Raw genomic sequence first — 25,921 nt, forward strand, 5'->3', positions numbered from 1 at the left:
AAAAAAAAAAAAAAAAAGGCACCACCTCATGTAAAAGATCAGAACCTTGCAAGATTTGTTTTATCCCACTGTCCTTTGTGCTGTCAAATATTTTAAAGCTATGTGATGACCCACACAATCCAATATTATAATGTTTGCATTAAATAGCCAGTAGTCTCTTAAATAAGAAAAAAGACAGATTTTTATATTTACTGTTTCTAGTGGTTATTATTTCTTCCTACGGATCTGAGTTACCATCTAGTGTCATTTCCTCTAGCCCGAGAACCGTTCTGGGACCGCTGCTGCTAAATCGTCTCTGCTTTTCTTCTTCTAACAGTGTCATGACTTTGACTTCATATTTTAAAGATAATTTTGGCACTTTAAAGATACACTGCTCCACTGTCTCCTGGCCTCCACTGACTCTGTGGGAAGCTGGCCCTCATTCATACTGTTGTGTCCCGCACATAATGTGTCTATACTATTATCTCTGGCTGCTTTCAAGATCTGTCTCTTTAACTTTGGTTTTCAGCAGTTTGATTATGATGGAACTAGATGTGGTTTTCTTTGTACCTATGAGTTTGCTAAACTTTTGGATTTGTGAGTTGATATATTCCATAAAATTTGGGAAATTTTCAGCCATTATTTCTCAAAATATCTTTTCTTTCTGTCTCCTTCCCCTCTTTTTACAACTTCTGGGTCTCAAGTTACACATATGTTAGATTGTTTGAATTTGTCCCTATGGTACTAAGACTATGTTCCTATTCTTCCACTCTTTGTTCTTTTGTTTTGTCACTTACCCAGTGGACTTTTCATCTTAAATACTACAGTTTTCAGTTTTAGCATTTCCGTCTGATTATTAGTTGCCATTCTGTGTAAGATTCCCCATCTGTAGTTAAGTAGATTATGACTACTTTTCCTAAAAAAAAAAAAAAAAAAAAGACTACTTTTCCTTTAAATCTCTGAACATTTCTAAACCATCTGGTTTCCATTATCTTCTCTGAAGAGTGTTAAAACACTGGCTAATCACCCTGAGATTGGTTTTACACATGGTTAGGGTGGGTCTACTTGGGTCTCTACTCTTAAGACATGGCCCTTCAGAAGTTTCAAGGGAAGTCCAACGTGTTTATCAATCCCCTCGAACAGGGCAGGACTGGACTTTCCTGTGATGAGCAGCAGCTGAATCTCTGCTCCGTCTTGTCACCCCTCCAGCTGTTGGCTTCTGTTGGGTCTCTTAGTGTCGCCCCTGTGCAGTCACAATCTGGGGGTTAAGCAAAGCCTTGAAGGGAATTTACAAGCAGATTTTGGGGGCTTCCCTCCTTGTTGGATCCATCTTTTCTGGGATTTGCCTCCTTCTTTCCCAGCTGCTCTAGCAACCTTCAACTCTGTCCTCAAATACTGCAAGCTAAGAAGACAGCCTTTCTGCTGGAGTCCTAGCTACCCTGTGCTGCATGGTCTGGGGAGTGCCCTCTGGGGAAAAGCCATGAAAATGTGAGTCTCACTCAATGTCGTTCCCTTTTCAGTCCCCAAACTGCATCTGGTTGCTTGGCAGTACCTTCAGAGAGTTGTTTAATGTTTTGTCCAGAGTTTATACATAATAGTTCTCTGTGGGAGGGTTAGTCTGTTACAAGCCACTCTACCATTACTGACACTGAAACTCTTTCCATGTCCTTTTGGTGTAAAGAAAGAAGGCGGCAGCTTAAAAAGAGACTAAAGGGACGTCCGCACAGCTCTGCTCCCAATCTGGCTCTAGATCAGGGGTTGGCAAACTTTTTTCTGGAAGGGGCTAGGCAGTAAACATTTTGGGCCTTGAGGGTCATATGATCTCTGTCGCAACTCCTCAGCTCTATTACGGAAGCATGAAAGTAGCCATAGACAATATGTAAACAAATAAGCATGGCTGTGTTCTGAAAAAAAGGGGAAGCAAGCTGGATTTGGCCTGTGGGCCACAGTGTGGACCCTGGCTCTAGATATTAAGCCACTACACGTTTTCCTGATTTCAGACACGAGAACAACTCCTATGTGGCTCCTGTGACAGTGGATGAGTCCGTGTCTTCCTGGTGCTCTGCCCTCTAGAAACAGTCATTAGGAGAAACCACAGTAAGATTCAGGGCCATAAACCTTCAAGGACTGGATGCAGTGTCTATTAGACTTCGGTTAGAAGCTTTCTTTTACACGATCACAGACAGATGGCAAGTAATTGAAATGCTGCTGCTACAGTTACGGTGTATTTCTGATATGGACTTGAGGTGCATGTCTGAGCAGGGGCTGGGTCTGTCTCCATGCTTCTGCAGGAGTCCCTGTTAGTGAAGGGTGATTGGTGGGAAAAGATCACTTAAAACGAATTCATTTAGGATAGCAAATAGGAATGAAAAGGTTTGACAAAGGCTCTATCTTGAGAAAAAAAATTATGAAAACGAGTTTCATTTTATCTGATACTAGAAAAAACTTAGGTTTATTATTGCAGCCAGGAGCTGGTTCCTGAATGAACACTGAGTCAGCTGATCGAGAACTTGGCTGTGATTCTTCTGATAAAGCCATATGCTGGCACAATGTGATATCTATCTTTCATTTCACGTTTGCCTTTCCTAGTCCTATCATAAAAAAGGAACTTTTACAAAATATCTGAGGCCTCCGCCCGTTTTCCCTAGGCCTCTCAACCTTCTGATACACAGACCATTGCCTTCTGAAGCACTTATGTCATCATTCTGATCAGCAGTTTCTCCTCACTTAATGTAACAAAGCCCTCAGCGTCCATGGCTTCGCATGACATCTGCGAAGTTCTCCAAAATCACTCTCATTGACTTAATGAAATTACTTTGCAACCAACTGTCACTGGACCATCAGAAAGATGATCCATCTGTGAAAACGCGAGGGTCGAGTGGGGAGGATGTTTGAATGGTCAGTTCATCGTAAAGGGGTGCCATTTTACGATGACTTTTGGTTCCATAGTAAATGTCATCACTACAGAGAACTGAATAATAAATACGCAAATATCAGAAATGTATAATTTGAGGCATGCAATACTCACATGGTAAAACTAGGCAAAGGATCTGTTCCTCCTTACCTGTGCCAAAGTAGGGCTGCCAATCACCTGATCTAAATCCACTGGCATCAATCTGTGTGCCAGGGGCTGAGCGCACAGACATGAGGACGGTCCCTGCCCCCAAGGAGCTCACAGTCTAACGGAAGATAAACAAGTAAGGAAACGGGGGACAATCCCATGGATGTGGGCAATCGCAAAGACTGTTCAGGATCCGAAGAGATACACTAAAGAGTTCAGCTGCTAATTGGTCCTCCCAATATCTGAGCGTCAACCCCAGGTCAGGCTCTGTGCTGGGCCCTGGGAATACGACCCCGTGGTCCTGGCTCTCACAGTTTACAGTCTGTGGGGACAGCCTGTCAGGAAGAGTGTGTAGACAGATATCTAATTACAATTTGGAATGAGGGTCCTGAGGGAAATGAATAAAGGGCAGCGACGGAGAATGAGCTGGGGTCGTGCTTAGGTGCAGAGGGGTTAGGGAAAACTGTGAAGGTGTGACATGGAACTTGAGACGAAAAGGCTGGTAAGGAGCCAGCTGGCCAGGCTCCGAGTAGAGGGAAGAGAGAGTTCCAGTACGAGAAACAGCGTGTGTGAAGGCCTGGTTCTGGAGAGTCTGAGGAACTGAGCGGAGGCAGCGGGCTGGAGCTCAGCGGGTGAGAGCGTGGACGGACCGGGAGGGCCCCGGAGAACAGGTGGAACAGGCCATGCAGGGCTGTGCAGGCCAGTGGGCAGGGCGTGGCTCCCAGGAGAGGGGCGGTGGGCAGTCACTGAAGGGCAGTAAGTGGGAGGATAAGGTACTAAGTGGGGCTGGGAAGGGGGAAGGCAGGAAGACCAGTTCAAAGGTGAAAGGAATTCTCAGGTGAGAGTTAAAGGTGGCGGAGAGCAGAGAGCTGGCAGTGGAGACAGGGAGAACCGAGCGGATCTGAGGTGCATTAGAAGCCGGAGCTGTCGGGACACGCGGTCTCGCCGACGTGGCAGGCTGACGGGGAGTGGGTCAAGGAGAGCCTTCGCGTTCACGCCTGAGCACAGCGGGCACGTGGCCAGCTGAGGACTGTGGGGGTGGTGAGGAAAGCTCCCTGGGCGACATCAGACGTGAGCTCCGAAGGCTGAGCACGCGCTCTCTAGGCTCACAGAGGGAGGGGGGTATTCTGAGCAGAGGGGAGGCAAGCCATGGGTGTGAGGGTGTGGACTGGCCTGGCGCACCGCAGAAGCCTATGCAGCTTGGTCTTGGAGGATGAATTGGTGGGAGGAGGTGAAGGTGGAGAGTCAGGCCGAGGTGGGCACGGTCCGGGCCCTAAAGGCTGTGCCCAGGACAAGCGGGAAGGACAAGCTCACACATGCGCCCTGGAGGATCCTCACAGCATTTCAAACAGCTTGTGATTAGCTGTCAGATGTTTCGCTCTTCTTAAACCCTGTGATCTGGCAACAACCAGCTGGAGTGAGGGCTCACTGCAGGCACCCCTCTCCTGAGGGTCTCCTCGGCGCGGGGCTCTGATGGGCGGGCCTTCCGGGCCCTCTGGGCTCATCTACATTCCCTGAGCGAGCCCCTGGATGGTTCAGTGATCTAGCTCCAGGTAGGGGTGAGGCAGATTTGCATCTCAGGGCAACTACACCTGGTGCAGAATCAATTAGAAATGGGGAAACGAGAGGCATGCAGACCAGCTAATTACAAAACTTCACAGAATCCTGCTGTTATGGTAGCAGTAAGAGAGAGGCATAAACCCTTGTGTTATTCTTTTTTTATGTTCTGGAAAGGAGAGATGTTACATATCACCATGTCTACCAGGACGGGCTCTGATTCAAAGCATAATGGAATCTATATCATAGCATGTGCTTTATAATGAGGGTTTTGCTGTGTCATCAAATATATGGGAGGGGGTAACCGAAACTTGGGATTCAGTGAAAGGGCACATATATTACTTGTACGAAGAGCCACGAGTTCGTGGCTAATAGGCTAGATGCCAGGGCTGTGGCAATGGATATATTCAGGAACACTGTGTGGCAAGCAGCCCTTCTGAAGGACAGCAGAGTGATGGTTAGCAAAAGCCTACCCCTGCTGGAGACGCACAGCCCAAACAACGTAGGAGCAGCGGGGACCGGAGACTTAGCAGATGCATCTAAGATGAGGAAATGGACACAGGGTGTGATATCCAGCATTAAGAAAACAGAAGAAACCAAACAGAGCAAACTTTAGACACTAAATCTGTACAAAATGTATGCTGTCTACGTCTAGGACAACAGTAATGGTTTGCTGGGTTTTCCTCCACGTGTCCGTGATGATTCTTGTCAGGTTTTACACCATTTGCGGTATCTACGCCGTCTCAGATAAGACTGTGAGGACGGACTATTTCTCCTGATTACTTCTTCTATAAGAGCTTAAGGTAGCACCGTGCATCCATCACATGTTCTTGTTTTGATAATACTGTTTGAAAACAAAATTAAACAGCAGCTGAATAATGGGGTAGCTGCCAGACACACCTCAACAGGGAAATGAGACTCCGGGCCCAGAGGGAAAACGAGGTGGCAGCAGCGTCTGGTCCCCTCCCCGCCTTCCCACCCCGTCCGATTTGGGCGGGCTTTGCCAAATGCCATTCTGCACGGTGATGCCGTGCTCCTGGCCCCAGCTCTGGTCCAGGCCCTTCCTGAGGCAGACGACCACCTTGGACAACTTCATCATCAGGCGTTTATCAAGCACCTATTGCACGGCACTGTGTTAGCTCATCCATTTCACTTAAATCTCAAACTTTATATGCTGTAAAGTTCCCTCCTTAGCTTTTAAAAGGCGACTATAAATGAGATGTGCTTAACTCTCCCTTTCTACCATTAATTCTTTTATATCTTTGCTAGAGGATGGAGCCCCAAATTACACACAATACTCTGAGCAGGGTTTTATCAGGCCTGTTACTCAGCGTTTAATTGAAGACACTAAAAAATATAAAAATGTCCTCAGTGCCCATATCACTTTCTCCATCGGTGGACTCTGTGGTTCTAATTGAAAAGAAAAAGGCTGGCCCACGCAAATGGAAAGATGTGTCTCCAGCGCAGAGAAGTGAGGTGAGTGACGTGAAATGACAGGAACTGGCGGTTTTGTTGGAGCTTTAATTTGGGCCTCAGAAAAACACATAGTGAATTAGAGTGACTTACTCGTTCTTGTCCAGCTGTATCCCAGATTAGGAATTTATGTAGCTCATTCTGGTACTGGACGGTCTTGGTCATAAAAGATGCCCTGTAAAGAGAGACCTAAATGATCAGAATACAATTATTTAGAGCGCGTCGCCAGCCCCAGCGGGAAACGCCACTTAGACTTCACGTTCAAACTCCCGCTCCACACTACATGCTAATCGGGGTCCTCTCTGGAGTATTTACGAGATGCTCAGATGCTGGCTGCACATTCTGTGTCAAAATAAAGTGTCAGGCATATCTGCCCAACACAAAGGAAGGGTTCTTTGGCTTGTGACTGCCTGAGCGCCATATCAACAGAACCAAGAGGTAATTCGATAATCCAGATATTAGCCTCCCTTGTAATATACAGAAGCTGTTCTTTAAAAAGATGGCACCGTGGGAAAACTTTTGTAAAAAAAACTGTGTCCAGGAAATCAGTGTGCTTATAAGCACTAGGCCACTTAGGTCTGTCCTCACCCATTCCTAAACCACACGCCACATACAGAGCCAGTGTAATGCTAGACTTCTAAGATGCCAAACAAGAAGCAGGAAGACAGCCGGTACCTCTGTGTTCCAGTAACAAAGCAGCCCCTGGGTGGTCCTGAGGGGCCGCCCCAGCCCTCCGTGGGGAAAGGAATGCTGATGTGCAGGTCTCACTGCTCTCTGTGAGGCGCCACTCTGCCCAGAGGCCTGTGAAGGCAGGGGCTGGGGCTTTCTGGAGAATCTGCGCGGCTGTGGTGGCCCAGAACACACGCCTGGACCCTCCAGGGGCTCCTGGCTAAAGGTTCAGAAGTCCTGCCCTGGGCCTGTGCTCGGCTCCAATGCTACCCTCTACTCCCCATCTCACCCAGGAAGCTCCCTCCTGGGAAGCCCTTTCTCTCCCAGTCTCCTCAGTGCATCCGAGTCTGGCTCAAGAACCCAGAGATGATTATGTCTTCCTTCCCACTGAATAAGCCTTCTGGGGCCAAGGGTCAAGCTGTACTCTTGGAGTCCTAGCCTAATCATCCTAATCAGACAACCAGCTCAATGGCTGGACATCTTCAAATGTGCTGGAGCTGAAATATCCTTGAGATTCAAGTAACAGAGACATAATTTGCAAGAAAGTTCAAGCTGAAATCGATAGAATGACTTTCTGAAGTATTACTGAGCTTAGATAAGTATCAGAATCCTAGGTTTAAAAACTTAAACTCTGATACAATGAATTCCTAGTAATATTTATATACATTTATGGTTTAGCAAGCAGCCACCAAAACAGTGACTGTGATGAGGAAGGGGGAGTGAGCCAGGAAGCAAGATCACATTTATTGGGCCGCGGCTACTTGGTATCTCCTTAAGGGAAATTTACCTCGTGCTGTCCTTAGTAAAGTGCTTTAGGCACAGAAGGTGCTCAATAAATGCTTATCATGTCAAGAACTTCTGGCAACTCAGCATGATTAAATCAAGATATGCACCATGATTTCTCACTTTAGGAAAGATCTAAGCATGCAAAAAGCCTTATTTATTGTGAAGATTAAATGATATGATGTACGTGAAGGCGCTTTGCCAATTGTAAAGTACTATCCCTGTACAAAATATTATTACTATTGTTATTATTGTTATTTAAAGGCAGCTGCAGGAAATGTTTTAGTTTAGACTCTGCAATTAGTCCTAAGAGCATGCAAGTCAACTCTCCATCAATTATGGCTGTGGTGTTAGCTGTAAGAGTGACAACAGACACCTGTTAACAGAGCCACTGCATCCAACACATCCAACAAGAGAGAAATATGCTTTAAGTAGAGAAAAAGCTGAGAAAGATATATACAACAATTAAAAGGAAATGTTTCATTATTAGATCTGAATTCACTGAAATCCAACCAACCTGCCAACCGTTTCCCTTGTAATGAAAGCACAGATTCATTACTCAGACAGGAGGAGAAAAGACAAAATGGCAGCTGCAATGCAGGGATCTAAAAGGATTAAACCCAACTTCCTGTCTGCGACCCATGGCCATCCTTCCACCTATCCCCCATGGTCGCTCTCAAGACAACTCCTTCCCATCTGCACTGAGGTCCTGTCACGTCCAAAGCTCTCTACTTAGGTCTCCTTGGATCTACACATCTGTTGGCCTCTTGTCCTTTTATCGCCAGCATCACTCGCCACACTGTGCCAGTTCTTTAGGAAGCTTGCCTGTCCTTCTGTCTCAACTACCTGGAAAAGCCTCTCTCCCTGATTCCTCCGCAGAGAGGTGGGGTGGCTGCCTTGCTGGAAGAAAGTCACAGAGCTGTGAGGACCGGTGTGAAGACTGTCCTACTTCAGCTGAACCCATCCAGGCCTCTCATTCCACACAGCAACGATCCCGCACTCCTATGACTCTTTTCCAGCTCCCAACCACTGCCCGAGACCCCTCTTTCCTGGGCAACAGCTTGTTTCGGCCTTCTCAGAGAAGACAGAGGTTATAAGCCTAAAGTTTCCCCACATGTTCCCCCATCAACCATCCCAACTTGAGAAGAAACACATTTCCATTCACACCAGCTATGGTTTCCACTTTTCTGCCTCTGCTGAGTCAGAGATGTCTTGTCTTCGATTCACCCATCGTCACTGCTCTCATCATGATCCCAGCACACCCTGCCTGGGCCACTGCAGTCATCGAACTGGTCTCCTTCCTCCCAGACTCAAATCCTCCCAGTTGTTCTGTTTCTACCTTCATGATGACTGTTCCTTTTCCTTGAATGCTTTCCTCCCTGGCCAAATGCTCCTCAGGTTTTAGGTCTTAGCTCAGCTGCCAACCATCACAAAAATCTGTGTGGTCCACCCAAGCCAGGCAGCTTTGCACCCCAACTTCACCCTGCAACACACACATCATCCCATTTGTCTTCAGGGCATCTGCTATAAGGTCTGTATGATATCAGCCTGGCTTATTTATTTATCTATTTTAAAATTTACCTGTTCAATGCCTAACTCACCCATGAGAAATGTAAGCGCCACAAAGGTAGGGACCTTGTTGTACGTCTTTCTCTGTAATAGGCGTATCTTCCTCATCCCCCTCCTTGCTATCCTGGAATTCTGACAAAGCATTTACCATGTTGCCATAAGCCACTTCGCCTTCCATGACGCCCACAGCTCCAGGGAGTCTCCGCCAAGCACTCCCCAAAGCATAAAGTGAGAAGTGCTTCTGGAGCACAGAGAGCTGAGATCAGAGGAGCCTTGGGGGCTCTTGAGCCAGGTGGGTGGCCTCTGGGGGTGGGGGTGGGTGCCACCAGCAGGGCTGACCACGCCCAGGGAAGTCCTCACGACCTGCTGCTGCTTGGCCGCCAGCTCTCACCTCCAGGCCAGCCAGCAGGCACCGGGAGACAGCCAGGCGTCTTGAGCAGTGACCGACTCCCGTGTCCCTCTGTCGCCCAGACTTCCAGAGCCATGCTAAGGAAGAGGTTGTGGCACTCACGGCTGAAGCAGGAGTGCCTCCCCAACCGCCGGGTCTCAGCTCAGGTGGCTGTGGCGTGACCACCACGCCTCCCTGTCCTCTCCTCCCCGAGCCTGTGACGCCTCTTTACTGCAACAGGTATCTCTGTTGATCTTTGAGAACCTGAGATCTTGGCCTCTCACACCTGTAAGGACATTTCCTCCCCTTCGGCATTTGCATTTGGTGAGTCTACACAGTGACGACACCCTGACTCGGGCCAAACACGGCAGGGGGTGATGCCCACTGTTTCTCCCGGGTGGTCCCTGCGTGCCGGCCGGCCCTGGGCAGGAGGCCTCCCGCACCGCTCACCAGAGTGAATCCTGTCCCACAGCTTTAGGCTTTCATCCGTGGGGGACAGCGCTTTTCTAAATCTGACCGCCTTCAGCTCAGCTCCACAATCTAGACACTTCATTCCCATCTCACACATGATGCGGTGAAGACGGGGCTTATTTCCACTCCACTCCCACAACAGTCCCCAATTCCAAGTTCTCAATCAGAACATGGTGTCTGCCTTCCACGGAACAGACACTGGTCTGCAACTCTTCTTTGTCCTTTGTTACTTCCATCCACTCAGAGAACTGTCTGGTTCTTCATTTTACATTTAATCTGCATTCAAACCTCAACCCCTGAAATAAATTCATAAATTGGACCCTACTCTTCGAGCGGGACCACTACAATTTCTCCCTCCCACCATGACTCCAACTCCAGGATCACTCCTTTAACGTTCAAGTTAAACGATGCGGACGGTATGGTAACTTCAGTAGCTTGCTTTTTGAAAAGCAGGCGATGGCTTCCTGCATCCAAATGATACATTCTTATTGTCCAGCCTGCCATTTACTTGTCTGATAACTTATTCTTCACTGCTAAACCATCTCTCCTCGCTCTGCCTAGGCAGGTCTTATTACCTTTTAAATCTAAGATCCCTACTAGCATTATTTCCTAAAGCTAGAATGCCTTTCATATGCCTCTCCATTTTTCATGACTTTCATGGGCACCAAGTAGTCATGATCTCTGGTAGGAGCATGTGTTCCCAATGAAAGTACTTGCTACAAGGTGTTTTCAAAATGCCTTTCCTCGAACTGCAGTAGACTTGTTCGGCTCTCTCAGAACACAGGTGTGCTCTGCATCACAGTCCAGTACCTCCAAGCCCTTTCCTTGGAATGACACATGGATGCTGCCATCCCCATAATGGTCTGTGGTGCCTTGTAAGGAAGGCTTTGAGTGTCCAGAACCTCAGCTCCTCATGTAGGTTCCACAGTCACATGCATCTTTAAACTCTACCATCTTTCAGAGATCTAAGGTCTGACGTGCCATTTCGTACCACTCTGCACAGGGCTGTTGTCTAGGCAGCCCTGCCCACCTGAACCAGAGCGGTGGGTGCACACGAGACGGCCAGGCCACAGGTTCACGATCACCCTAAGCAAGTTCTCTAGTACTTTCTACATTTTTGTCATTCTAAAAACTTTTGCAAAAATATTTAAAATCAAGGAAAACATTACTTTAAACCTAAAGACAATTAGACTTAATAACGAGTGTAGCCTAAGTTTCCTAAGTTTGTCAAGAATAACTTACACAACAGAAAAACTTTTCACAACATAAACAATAAAATCAACAACAACAGGGATGGAGCTAGCTGCCCTGAGTGGTCATGATGGTCAGGTGCTCTTCTCGTCCTTCACGCGTGTGACCCCACTTAGTCCTTGCTGTTAGCCTCTGGGCTGGGTTCGATTCATCAGCACCATTTTGCAGACAAGGCATGGAGGGGCGGAGCAAGTGAGTGGCACAGCTGGGAACCTCACCAGGCGGCCGGGCCCTGAGCCTGGCCTGGGAACCGCAGCACCGCAGGGCCGTCGTGCACTGGGTGGTCGACTCCCTCAAACACATGCCTTCTTCTGTCCGGCAGGAAGTCTGGGCAGGCAGGAAGGCTGCAACCTCACCCCTGCCCCCAGGAGGCTCACAGGGAGAGGACTGGTCAGATGACAGATAATTATAAGGCAGATACTCAACGAGATACTGAAGGATGGACAGAGAGCTGCGGGAGCACAGAGGTAAAGCCACATCTGAGTTCCCAGGAGAAGGGTGACTCCAGGTGTGGGAGGATGGATAACACCCCTCAAGAGGATGTCCACACCCCAACCCTAGAACCTGTGAATAAGTTACTTTCCATGGCAAAAGGGGCCTTACAGACGCGATTAGGTTAAGAATCTTGCAATGGGGTGAGGATGCTGGATTATCAGATGGGCCCAATGTAATCACAAGGGTCCTTAGAAGGAGACGAGGAGAAGCTGGAGCCAGAGAAGGTGATGTAAGATGCAAATGGAGACCAGGATAATGTGCCCTGAAGATGGGTGAAAGGTATCTTCTGGGGCGCTGCTCCCTTCCCCTGTGTTGTGAGGCGCTCTCCTGCACGGGAGCTTGTTTTCCAGAGGGTGCTGGGCTCGAAGTGGCCAAGGCCCCACCCCACTGGCCTGGTTTCCCAGGGTCCTCACGTAGGGGAGGAGAGCCATGCCCTGCTTCCTTTCCCATCCTTCTGGATTTGTTACTATTTTGCGTTCTTAACACCTGCCCATAAAGACTGTCTACACTGAAAAAAAAAAAAAAGCACCCGGGAGAGCAGCGGTGCCAGGTATGGGAGGCTGGAAGAAAGGCAGCCCCAAGAAGCTGCAAAAGGCAAGGAAGCCAATTCCCTCCTCAGAGCCTCTGGGGGAGGGAACCAGCTCTGCCAATACCGTGACTTTAAGCCAGTGCAACTGATTTCAGACTTCTGACTTCCAGAACTATAAGACAATAAACTTGCGCTCTTGCAAGTGACATTTGCTATATTTTGTTACAGCAGCAATAGGAAACTAATACACTAGGGAGGACTTCATGAGAAGAGCTGAAGTTGGAGCTGAACCCCGCTGAACCCTCCTTCAGGAGAGAGTTTGCCCAGCAGAGGTCCAGCAACAGGACCTAAGGTGGGGGGATCACATTCTATAAAGAGAAACAGCAGGAACAAAAGCACAGAATGGTGAACGCGCAAGATGAATCCAAGTGGTTCTGCAAAGTGAGCCTGGGTGGGGTGGGGTGGGGTGGCCAGCACATTCAGGTAACCACAGAAAAGGCTCCAGGCAGGGCGCGGACAGACAGGTGGTGAAGGTCAAAGAGACGCTGCATCTTCACACCAACGAGTGTCTGCTCTGCGTGAGGCCCTGTTTCCTGTATGTCAGCATCTCCCGAAGGCCAGGGCCTCACTGTCACCATTTCTGCCATATCCATGTTCCATGTGTATTACTTACTACTGAATATTGTAAAAAATCATTCTATTTTTTTAACTTAAACTTCCCTGAGCAGTAATACTGGTAAAATTAAAACCCAGCAGGATTCATGGACTAGTTTATTTTTTCTAACAGACCATAAAATACTTAACAATATAAATTTAAAACGACCACCTGTGCACCATGTGAAGTCATCTGGAGGATGATGTTTGGGGAAAGAGGGCTGAAAGTGGGAGGAGCCCCTGAGGGGGAGGAAGACACAGTGTTATCAGACCTGTTTGAAAGCTGAATTCTGGAAGCAACAGGCCTTTGGGGTCCTTCTGCCAGATACCAAGCCCTTAATAACCCATGGATGAGTGAGATGGATGTCTATTTTTAAGGACCTTACACGGCAGAAGTGGAAATGGATTTCTAGGCAAAACCTGGGGGATACTAAGCACCGTGAGAGCTTGGACCAGATGGAGGGAACGGGACACAAAAGGGAAACAGGGAAGGAAACGAGCTAGGAGGCCCTGAAACAATCCTGGAGAAAGATGGGGTAGGCTTGATGGGTAGGAAGGGAACTTTGAGGCTGATACCCCAAAGCCACAGGGGATGGACTGGTGAGAGGGACAGTTCTAAGAAGTCTGAGGCAGGCTTCTGTCAGCTCAGGCAACTATGTGTGTGATGAGCTATTTCAGTCATTTCCAAATTGTTACTATATCATTAATTTTTGGAATAGGTAATACACTCGTACGCTTCGTGACCCAGAATGTACACAACAGATATACTGGCCTGAAATGTCTCCCTCGCACCCCTCTCTCCCAGCCATTCAATTCCTCTCCCTGGAAACTATCTCATCCGTTTCTTAGGTTTCCCTTCAGATATACCTGCGGTTTATACAAGCATATGTGCATACAGTTTCCCCTGCATCCTCTTTTATTTATTAACCCAGATGGTACAATATAGTACGTATCTTTGATTTTTTTCACTCTACACTACACCTAGGAGGTCATCCAATATAAGTATATAAAGTTTTCTCAAGCTGGCCTTTTCCCCTTCATCATATTATATCAAGTGATCACACTATAAATAATATAATCAGCCCCCTGCTAATCCACAACGCTGCAAGGACTAACCCGGTATAGTTACTAACCTCGTTGTTTGGAACTTCTGTGAGTTTATCTGAAGGATAAAGCCCTAGAAGTAGAATTTCTGGGCAAGGATCTGAGACAACAGCATTCTCACTAAGAGTGCAGGCTTTTCGGCCAGACTACCGAGCTCTGTTTATTAGTTTTGCCACCAACTGGGCAAGTCAATTAACCTTTCTTTGCCTCAGTTCTCTCATTTGAAAACTAGGAATACCTTCCGTACCTATAACACAGGGCTTTAAAGCGTTTTATATATATAAATATATATGTACATTTTACCGAAGTATAACTAACGAACAATAAAATGAAGCATATGGTTTGACATTTCATATTCTCGTGTAACTACTGCCCCAAACAAGATAAAGAACATTTCTATAACCCCCCAAGTTTCCTTAGTTAAGGAAAGTTTGCCCATTTCTAGTTAAGTCTTGTACCTACCCCAGGCAAAACCTTTTGACTCCTACTTCATAGATTAGTTTTGACTGTCCTTGGATTTCATAGAAAGTATATACTCTTGTGTCTGGCATCTTTCACTTAATGACGTTTTTGAAAGGAATCTATATTATTTGATAGCTAATTCTTCTTTTATTACTGTATGGTATTCCATTGTATGAATATATCAGACTTTGCCCATCATTACGTCAAGGGATATTTGGGTTGTTTCAAGCTTTTGGCTATTATGAATAAGGCATTTTTTTTACAAGTCTTTCTCTAAACATATATTTTAATTTCTCTTGGGTGAATACCTAAGGGTAGAAGTGCTGAGTCATAAGTTAGATATACGTTTAACTTAATACGAAAATAGAGCACAGTCCTCCAAAGCAGTCACACTATTTCCTACTCCCCTCAGAGATGTATCCCGTTCTAGCTGCTCCACATTCTCACCAGCATTTTGGCTGTTATGCTTTAATGTCAGCCATACCTTATGACAAGGCAAGGATGTCCACTCTCACCACTTGTATTCGACACTGTATTGGAGGATTGAGTCAATACAATAAGGAAAAAAAAAGCACCAAGACTGTAAAAACAGTAAAACTGTCACAGAGACCATATTTATAGACATCAATATAGTGTATGTAGAAATGCACAATGTCCTGTGGAGTCTATAAAATATGTGAATGCTAGAAATAAGAAAACTGACATTCAATGTAATTTTTTCCATGACTGGTTTTAAGTTTCTCATTTTGGCATTTGTTTGTTTCTCTGCTCCTCCTTTTCTGTCTTCTTTTGGATAAATCACACTTTTTTCTGTATTCTATTTTTTCTCTTGTATTGACTTTTTAGCGATACCCCTTTGTGTGTGCCTATTTTTTCCAATGTTTCTCTAGAGTTTACAATATGAATCTTTAAATTTCAGTCTATTTCCACATAATATGGTGCTACTTCATGAACAATGGAAGATATACAACAATCTGATTTCATGTATTCCTCTCCCACCCATTGTGCTCGGTGCCTTATATTTAGCTTCTTCAAATGTTATAAACACAGTAATACAATTGTTATTTTTGTTTTAAAAGCCAACAGTCTTCTTAGAATTTCATTTAGTATCTTTCATGATATGGGTCTGCTGTAGGCAAATTCTCTCAGCTTTTGCCTGCAAATATCTTTAATTTACATTCACTTTTGAAGAAAATTTTTGCTGGATATAGAATTCATGCTTGGCAGGTCCCTGCCCCACCTTTATTTACTGTGTTGAAGATGACATGTCATTATCTTCTGACCTCCAGTGTTTGTTTAGAAGTCGGTGACAATTTTTATCACTGTTCTTCAGTATATAATGTGTTTTTTTATGCCCTTCTGATTGCTTTTAAGATCAACTCTTTTGTATTTATTCTGATTGGCGTTTGGAGATATTCTTGGATTTGTGTATTGATCACTTTCATCAGTTTTGGAAAGTTCTTGTCCTTTATGTCTTGAATTATATTTTTGTGCCATTCTTTTTCTCCTTTCTTTCTGGGATGCCAGTGATGTGTATGTGAGTGTGGCATAATAAGAAATACATATTTGGTCTTTGTTCCCAGGCTCTGACACAGGGCTCTTAAATCTCTTGGAATATCCTGAGTGAGTGTCTTTTGTTCAGATGAGGTGAATCCTGGCAGGTCTCTAGATAGCTCCAGATTGTGGGGTGGGAGGGCGGGTTGCCAGAAAGACCAGATCTTGATAAGGGGGTTGGAACTTTCGGCCCTACCCTCCATCCTCTGGGGAGGGAGGAGGAGCTGGAGACTGAGTTAATCTCAATGGCCAATGATTTAGTCAGTCATGCCCAGCAATCGAGCCTCCATAAAAAGTCCTTAACAATGGGGTTTGAAGAGTTTCTGGATTGGTGGCATCCCCCCAACTCCACAGGACAGAAGCTCCTGTGCTTGGGACCCTTCCAGCACTACAGACCTCTCTGTCTCACTCTTCATTTGTATACTTTATAATAAACCAGTAAATGTAAGTAAAGTATGTTCCCGAGTTCTGTGAGCTATTCTAGCAAATTATCAAACCTCAAAGGGATGGAGGGGTATGTGTGTGTGTGTGTGTGGGGAGTCTCAACTTTGTAGCCACGTCAGACAGAAGTGTGGGTGCCCTAGGCACGTGACACTGGACTGGCACCAGGAGAGCCAGCAGTCTCGTGGGACTGAGGTGTGAACCTGTGGAGTCTGACACAACTCTGGGGAGGTAGTGTCAGAAACGAACTGGACTGAAGGATGTCCAGTGGTTGTCTGGAGAGTTGGAGAGTTGATTGTTGGTGTGGAAAAAACCACACATTTGGTGGAAGAGGTGTCATGAGTAAAAAGTGACAGTGAAACTGCCTTGATATTGTCCTACAGATTCCAGACGTCCTTTTGTTGTTTTGTTAACTCTTTTCTTCCCCTTGTGGTTCAGTCTACTGACCTGACTTTAAATATAACTTTTATTAGATCAGCTGAATGGCTGACCGGCCACAGCAGAGGAAGGATCGGCAAACATGATCAGGATTTTGAGGAGTTCTCTTGGCCTTCCAGCTCCCCGCCTGGATCCCTGTGCCCTGGCTGCTGTCACCCTACGTCCAGCGAAGGCGGGGACTCCCTCAGAGATGTTTCTCTGGGCTCACCAGCTGCCTCAAGTCTCCACAGTTGACAGCCTGAGGGCCCCGTCTACGGCAGCTTCTCCCTGTCCCTGTCTCTGCAGGGAAGGAGGGCAGCCATGGATCACTTCTCTCTTGTGAGTGGCTTGTCACTTTCTGAAGTTTAGTTCATTTAGGTTACTTTGTGAGCTGAGATGTCTAATGGGCTTTTAAAAATTTATCTTGCTGGTTTTGTTTATTTTTGGATGAGAATTTTGTGACTTTTTGTATCTGGATGGTAAGCACACAGGGTTGTTTTAAGGATTAAGTTACCGTATTTGAAGTATAAAGTGTGAGCAACATTATCACTACAGCTTGGAGCTGGGAGTGGTTGTATCAATTCACACTCAGTGGTGGACGCACTGACAAGGAGGATGAGGTCTTTGGGACGAAAGGTGGAGAGAGGAGTTCACGGGCAGATATGTGGTGTCCCAGGCGTGTCTGCAGTGACACAGCAGTCATCTGCAGTCGCTGGAGAAAGGTGGCCCTCAAGGCTGTGAGCGTGAATGAAATCACCTGGGCCAAGACCCAGGGCCATGGCAGAAATCTTCCCTGCTTCCACATTTTAGGGGTGGACACCAAGGCCAAGAGACAGAAAAAGGAGGACTATCCCAAGAGGTAGGAAGGAGGAGAATCAGAACTGTATCCCAGGGACTTCCCTGGTGGCGCGGTGGTTGAGAATCCGCCTGCCAATGCAGGGGACATAGGTTCGAGCCCTGGTCCAGGAAGATCCCACGTACCGTGGAGCAACTAAGCCCATGCGCCACAACTACCGAGCCTGAGCCCTACAGCCCGCGAGCCACAACTACTGAGCCAGTGTGCCTCAACTACTGAAGCCCGCGTGCCTAGAGCCTGTGCTCCACAACAAGAGAAGCCACTGCAATGAGAAACCAGCACACTGCAATGAAGAGTAGCCCCCACTTGCCACAACTAGAGAAAGCCCGTGCATGGCAACGAAGACCCAATGCAGCCAAAATAAATAAATAAACAAACAAATAAATAAACTGAACCCTGGTCTCAGAACCTTTGCACTTTCTTAAAAAAAAAGAACTGTATCCCAGGTAACAAGAGGCTTTGCAGAAAAAAATAAAGAATGTTAGGTACTTCTAGAGAGCAGAAATACAATAAAATGGATTATACTTGGCCATTCACGAGCTGATGTTAAACTCTGCAACAGTGGTTTCAGTGGAATAATAGGGCAGATGTCGATAAGAGGAGGATCTGAAATGAATCAGAGATTGGTAAATAGAGATGATGACTGTATACAATTGTAAAAATCTTATAATTAAAGAACAATCTTTTTTTTTTTTTTACTGAGCACATAACTAAGGGCTAGGCACTAGGGCTACATCTGTAGTCACTCTGGATAAGGTTCCTTTTCTCATAGAACTATGGAGTGGTGGGGTCAGACAGTAAATAATAAATAGATAAATGATAATAGATTTTAATATTTACTATGAAGATAACAAAACATTATGTGGTAATAGTGATTAGAGTGGTTATTTCAGCAAGGAAAAGAGCACTAAAAGAAACAAACCAACCAGATATTCCAGAACTTCAGAAAAATAATAACTGAAATAAAGAATAAAGACAGGTTTAAAATTAGATTAGAATTAGTTGAAAAATTTTAAAAGATTAAAAACTGGATTAAGGGCTAGGAGAAAATACCTAGTTTAAGGCGTGGAGGAAAAAAATAATGGAAAGTGTAGAAAAGAGTGTAAAAGCCACACACACAAATTCTAAACTATATGTAATAGTAGTCTGAGAATGTGAAGAGAGAAAATGGAGCAAAAGCAATATTGAAGAGATAATGGTTGAGAATTTTCCAACTTGAAAGACATCAAACCACAGGTTCAAGAAATACTATGAACCCAAGCAGGATAAATACAACAAAAGTCTCACCTAAGCACATCAAAGTAAAACTGGTGAAACCTTAAGACGAAAAGGAAATCTCAAAGGCACTCAGAAGAAAAAATGATGCATTAATATTCAGAGAGCAACAAGACTGACACCTGACTTCAATAAAAACAGATGAAGTCATAAGAAAATGGGATACATATTTTCAAAGACCTAAGACAATAACTGAAAACCAAGAATTCTATATCCAATGAAAATAGACTTTAAAGAATGATTGTGACGTGCCAAAATAGCTTAAATTAAAAACAACTGTTGAAGATGTGGAACAAATGGACCTGTCATGTATTGCTGGTAGGAATGGAAAAGTGCATGCAACCACTTTGAAAAACAGCAAGTTCTTATAACCATGCCTTAAAACCTATTGTGGCAGCCAGCATCTAAGACGGCCCTAAGGATCCTCACTCCTGGTATTTATGTCCTCGTGTAGTCCCCTCCCACAGTGAATGGAGCTGACCCGTGTAACCAAGAGGTTATTACTGAAATGAAGGTGAGGTCACAAAGACACTGTAGCTTCCATCCTGGGCTCCCATGTTGTGAGGACACTCAAGCAATCCTATGGAGAGGTCAGTATGGCAAGAGCCAGAATCACCCAGCTAAGTTGCTCCTGAATTCCTGACCTACAAAAACTGTGAGACAATAGGTGTTCATTGTTGTTTTCAGCTGCTAAGCTTTAGGGTAATCTGTTACACATAGTAGATAAGAAACATGCCTTTGAACCAGAAATTCCATCTTCAGGTATATACTCAAGAGTGACACGTGTACATATCTACACACAAAAACTGTATACAAATATTCACAGCAGCTTTATTCATAATAGCTTAAAACTGGACTCCATTGAAATGTCCATCAATAGGAGACTAGATAAACAAACTGTGGTATATTCATACAACACTACTCAGCAATAAAAAGGAACACACTACTGATTTGTGCAAAACATGGATGAATCTCAAAAACAGTATTTTGAGCAAAGGAAGGCAGCACACATGAGTAGATATAGTAAGCCTGCATTTACATGGAGTTTAAAACACACATTTACTCTATTGTTATAGGTTAGGCTGAAGATGTTAGGCTGATGAGGCAGGGGTGGAAGGGAGGGAAGGGAGCTTTCCGGGGTAATGGAAATGTTCCATAGCTTGATGGCACTTAAACAAGCACAAGGCAAAAATGCACTGAACTACACATTTTATTGTATGTAAATAAAAGCTCTATTTAAAAGAGATGAAATTAAAGACATTTTCAGACCAAAAAAACCCCCAGCACCAGAAGAGTACTGTAAAGGAGATATGAAACAGTGTTCTTCAGAATGAAATAAATAATCCCAGATGGAAGGTCAGAAACGCAGGCAGGGATGTAAAGCAACAGGAAGAGTAAACATGTGGAGAAAACTGACAGGAATGTTGACTGTATAACAATAATAAAGGTCCTATAAGGTCTAGAATTAAAATGCACTGTAAAAGCATAAAAGGCAGGAAACAGGGAAATTGGATTTGAGATCCTTGCGTTGTGGGAATGTGGTGAAGGTAATTTATATTAGACTCAAAAGAGTCAAGGATGCATAAGGTAATTGCTAGAGTAACAATTAAAGAACAATTAAAGAATGTATTTCCAAGGTAACAAAGGGGGAAATATGGCATTAAAAGCAAAACAAAACAAAATTCAACCCACAAGGACAGGGTAAATAAAAAGCAAAGTGTAAAAATGCAGTGTTTAAACATAAATACATCAGTAATTATATTAAAAGCAAAATAATTAAATACTCAAATTAAAAGTCAAAGCCAGGAGCTCTGAGCCCAGGCACGGTGGTGGTAGCCCGCACTGGGAGAATCCTCACCAGCCTGTCAAGGAGAAAACCAGTGCCGCTGGCTGGAGGATGGGGTTTGGGGCTCCCAGTGTGGCTGGAAATGCAGATGGGATGCCCTGGGAAGGAAGATGCTGCAGAGGGAGCCTCAAATCTATGCATCAAGTCCCCTCAGACCCACGGTGACTTTGAACCGCACATGTGCGGGGGAGACTCCAAGGACAGCGTGGATGGAAGGCTGAAAGAGCTGAGCAGGATTTCAGCTGCTGCCAACCGCAGGAGAAAGAGTTGGAAGTCTGAATCCTGCTGACTTACAGGGGCCCAGTGAGCACCCTGAGTGAAAAGCCAGGTAGGCCACCCTTCAGAAGTAAAGACTGTGTCCCAGGAATAAGGATTTGCCATGAGGCTGAAGGCAACAATCCAACAGAACCATCCTAATAACAGAGTGTAAAAGCATGTTTCTCCAAGTTCAAGGTGATTAGCCCACAGTTCAACTTTCTGCTAAAACAAAACTCAGCACTGCGTGGAAGATAAAAGAGAATAGAAAATCCCTGCAACATACCTCTGCAGCATTCAGTATACAATAGTAATTAAAGAAAAGCTACTACATACGCAAAGACATGTGACCCAAGGTCAAGAGAAAAAAGAGTAAATAGCAACAGATCCTGAGCTGATCCAGATGTTGGCACTAGCAGACATGTGCTTTAAAAGCTATTAGAAATATAATCAGGACTTAAAGACAAAGAGTCATATTGAGTGAACAGATAAGCTTACAAAATATAAAAAACAAAGACTCTAGAATTAGACAGTATTTGAAGTGAAAAAAATATACTAGATGTGCTTAAAAGACAGAAGAAAGGATCAATCGAACTTAAAGACAGATCAACAGAAATAACGTGATCCTTAAAGAGAAAAAGATGGAAAACAAAGCAAAACAAAACCCAGGCCGCAGTCACCTGTGAGATAATATCCAACAGTTTAATACATGAGTGACTGGAATCCTACAGGTGGAGCAAGAGAATGGGGTAGACAAAATATTTTAAAAAATAATGGTTGAAAATGTCCCAAACAATCATATTTCTAATCCAAGCAACTCAGTTACCCCAGAGTATATCAAGCACCTAGCACACAACAGTAAACTGCTGAAGACAAAAGATAAAGAGACCCTAGATAACTAACAAGAACGTGCTGTATAGCACAGGGATCTCTACTTAATACTCTGCAATGACCTATATGGGAAAAGAATCTAAAAAAGAGTGGGTATATGTATATGAATAATTGATTCACTTTGCTGTATAGCAGAAACGAATACAACATTGTAAAGCAATTATACTCCAATAAATATTAATTAAAAAAAAAGATAAAGAGATCTTAAAGCAGCCAGATGATAAAAACATATGCTACATACAGGGGAACAGTATTCTACATACAGTAGAATACGATATTCAAAATGCTGAAAGAAAACTATCTGTACATTACACCTCCAAGTGTGTACCTCTGACATCTTCACTCATCTCACCCATGGAACGTACAGCTTGGTGACTATAGTTAATAATATTGTACTGTATATTTGAAAGTTGTTGAGTAAATCCTAAATGTTCTCACAGCGAGAAAAAAATTTTTCTAACTATGTGTGGTGACTGGATGTTAACCACACTTATTGTGTAATCAGTTCACAATATGGTCCCGTATCAAATCATTATGCTGTACAAACAAAATACAAAAAGGGGAACCCCCCCCAGAAATCCTTATCTAGCAAAAATATCCTTTAAAAGTGAGGATGTAATACAGACCTTTTCAGATAAACAAAAACTGAAGGAATCTGTCACTAGTAGCCCTGAGAATCCATGAGATGCTAAAACAGTTCTTTAGGCTGAAGGGAAATAACAACAGATGAAAACTCAATTCTACAGGAAGGAATGAAGAGCAATGGAAATGGTAATATGGGTGTAAAATAAAAAGAAATGAGTTTTGCATTTCCTCTTTTTTTCTACCCTGAATAATTACTCAAATCTCAGAATGGCTTAAATTAGGTGGGCCAAGCAGGAAGGTACATGTGGCGGAGGGGTGGGGTGACCCAGGCTCACAGAGCCGGCGTGTAAGGTGAAGAGTGCGTCAACAGCTCAATGTTATACTGTTTTAAACCAAGCAACCAGCTGTCTTTTAATGACATTCGGAGGATAAAAGTTGGTTGTCTTTTAATGTCTATTTACAGTAAAATAGTCATCATTAAAAACACACAAACAAACTTGAAACAGTCTCTAATTTAGAGAAAAGTTACCGGTACAGAAGTTATTTATCCTGAGCCATTTCAGAGTAAGTTGCCTCATTACCTCTGAACATTGGTGGACATTTCCTACAAACAAGACTATCTTCCTGCGCGAGCAGAATAAGATAATCAAAACTGTGAAATCAACACCGACACATTACTACCATCTATTCTTCAGAGCCCATTTCAGTTCTGCCAATTGTCCTAATAACACCCTTTTTGGTACAACATCCACTTCCAAACACATGCTGTACTCAGCTGCCACGACTCTTCAGTCCCCTTCAGTCTGGGTTAGCTTCTCGGTCTTTCCTTGACTTTTTAAACTTTGAGACTTCTGAAGATTATATACCTGTCATTTTGTAAAACGTTCCTCAATCCGAGTTTATCTGATGTTTACTCACAACATGATTGGATACAGTAAGGATGATTAAACTTTTGAAATTCAATTAATGTAATTGTGGTAGTTACAAAATATGTTCGTTTTTTGCCTTTTGATACTCCTTCCTTCAAGAGTGGAGCTTAATTCCATACCCTGCGAGTCTGGGATGGGCTTAGTAACTCCCTTATAAGGCGTCATAAAAATACTACAGATTCTTCCCTGCTCTCCCTTGGGTCACTTGCCCTGGGGAAAGTTAGCTGTCCTTTTGTGAGGACACTCACGCAGCCCCATGGAGAGGCCCACATGGTGAATATCTGAGGAACCGAGGCCTCCAGTCAACAGCCATGTGAGTGCGCCATCTTGGAAGCAGATCCTTCAACCCCAGCCAAGCTTTCAAATGACTGCAGCCCTGACTTGACTGGGACATCTTGACTGCAACACCACAGAAGACTCTGAGCCAGAACCATATCAGCTAAGCCACTCTGATTTCTGATCCACAGAAAATGTGGATAATGAATGTTTGTCGTTTCAAGCCGCTAAGTGTTGGGATAATTTGTTACTTAGCAATTGATAATGAACACAGCTATCCACCACATTAACAGAAAAAAGGAGGTAACAAACCATACTGTCATCTAAATAGATGCAGAAAAGTATTAAGACAAAATTCAAGACCCATTCTTGATTTAAAAGAACTTTCAGCAAACTAGAAAAAGAAGGAAGCTTCCTTATCTTAATAATGGGCACCTTACAACTAACATCATACTTAATAGTATAATGTTGAATGTTTTTCCACTAAGATTGGGAAAAGGCAAGGATGTTGGTCACCACTTTTATTCAATATGGTACCGGAGGTCCTAGCCAATGCAGCAAGATATGGAAAAAATTAAAAGGAAAGGAAGAAACTGACTTTATTCTCAGACAACATAATCGTGCATGTAAAAAAAACCTAAGGACTCTACCAGATAGCTATCAGAATAACTGAATTTAACAGGATTAAAGTATATAAGGTCAATATACGAAAATCAATGGTATTTCTATATACAGGTACAAACAATTGTAAATAAAATAAAAAATTACAATTCCACTTACAATAGTTTAAAAAACATTAATATTTAGGAAAAATTTTTAACAAAAATACTCTTAAGACTCCTGAACTGAAAACTACAAAACAACAGAGACAAATTAAAGAAGACCTAAGTAAATGGAGAAAGACACCATGTTCATGGATCAGAAGACTCAGTATTATAATTTATTAAGATGCCAATGCTACTCAGTGGGGAAAAGAAAGTCTTTCAACAAATGATGCTAGGACAACTGGATAATCACATGGGAAAATAATGACTCTTACCTCTACCTCACAGAATACAGAAAAATTAATTTGAGATGGATCAAAGAACTAAAAGTAAGGCTAAAACTATGATGAAAACATAGGAGAACATCTCTGAGAACTTAACTTGGGGCAAGCAGCGCTTGTTTAGAGAGGACCAAAAAAGCATGAACCCAAGAAGACAAAACTGATAACATGGCCTTCATTGAAATTAAAACTCCTCATTAAGAAAATGAAAAGGCAAGTCACAGAATGGAAGAAAATATTCACAATAAATATACCTGACAAGAGAGTTCTATTTGTAATATGTAAAGAATTTCTACAAGTCTGTAAGAAATAAGGCAAAAACTCCCAGTAAAAATGGGCAAAAGACCTGAGTGCTGACTTCATAAGAGATATATGAATGACAAATACACATAAGAAAAATGCTTAACATTATTAGTCATCTGGGAAATGCAGACTAAAAGCACAATGAGATACCATTTTATATCCACTAGAATAACTGAAGTTAAAAAGACAAATGCTGGTGAGGATGTAGGGCAACTGGACTTCTATACCTTGCGGGTGGGAGGGTAAAATGATACAACCACTTTGGACAACTCTTTGGCAACTTCGTACTAAGTTATACATGCACCTATCCTATGAACTACAAGTTCTATTCCTAGTTATTTACCCAAAGGAAATGAAAACCTATGTGTACAAAAAGAGTTTTAAAAGAATCTTCACAGCACCTATATTCATAGTAGCCCAAAACTAATGGGTAAACAAACTGTGATCTATTCATATAAGAGAATATTAGTCACCAATTAAAAAAAGGGACTATGATACATGCAACAACATGGTTGAATCTCCAAAACATCGTTTTATGGGGAAGAAACAGGACACCAAAGAGTGTCTTCTGTATTATTTCATTTACATGAAATGCAAGAACAGGCAAATTAATCCATAGTGATTGAGGTCAGCACAGTGGTCACTTGTGAGGAGTGGGACTCACAGAAACAACCTTCTGAGGTGATGAGAATTTCTGGATCTTGATTAAGTGGTGGTTATATGGAATGTATTTTATCAAATTCAAATCATAAGCTGCTTACAAGAAACCCACCTTAAACAGAAAGATACAGAAAGGTTAGAAA

The 25,921-nt window shown here is 43.7% G+C and overlaps 1 protein-coding gene across 2 annotated transcripts in view; it reads right to left on the reverse strand.

Annotated features, from left to right (window-relative positions):
- Positions 1 to 25,921, reverse strand: part of RAB22A (RAB22A, member RAS oncogene family) — a 47,256-nt gene that overhangs the window by 11,115 nt on the left and 10,220 nt on the right. The window contains exons 2-3 of one of the 2 annotated variants that reach the window (XM_024750280.1): positions 18,239 to 18,319; positions 6,164 to 6,245 (exon numbers count right to left, since the gene is read on the reverse strand). In XM_024750280.1, the coding sequence (XP_024606048.1) occupies positions 6,164 to 6,245; positions 18,239 to 18,246 (90 nt within the window). In that variant the 5' untranslated portion in view covers positions 18,247 to 18,319. The remainder of the gene's footprint in view (positions 1 to 6,163; positions 6,246 to 18,238; positions 18,320 to 25,921) is intronic. The other variant, XM_024750279.1, reaches the window with a different exon arrangement.

Source organism: Neophocaena asiaeorientalis, unplaced genomic scaffold, assembly GCF_003031525.2.
Source record: "Neophocaena asiaeorientalis asiaeorientalis breed wild unplaced genomic scaffold, Neophocaena_asiaeorientalis_V1.1 scaffold606, whole genome shotgun sequence".
Lineage (NCBI taxonomy): Eukaryota > Metazoa > Chordata > Mammalia > Artiodactyla > Phocoenidae > Neophocaena > Neophocaena asiaeorientalis.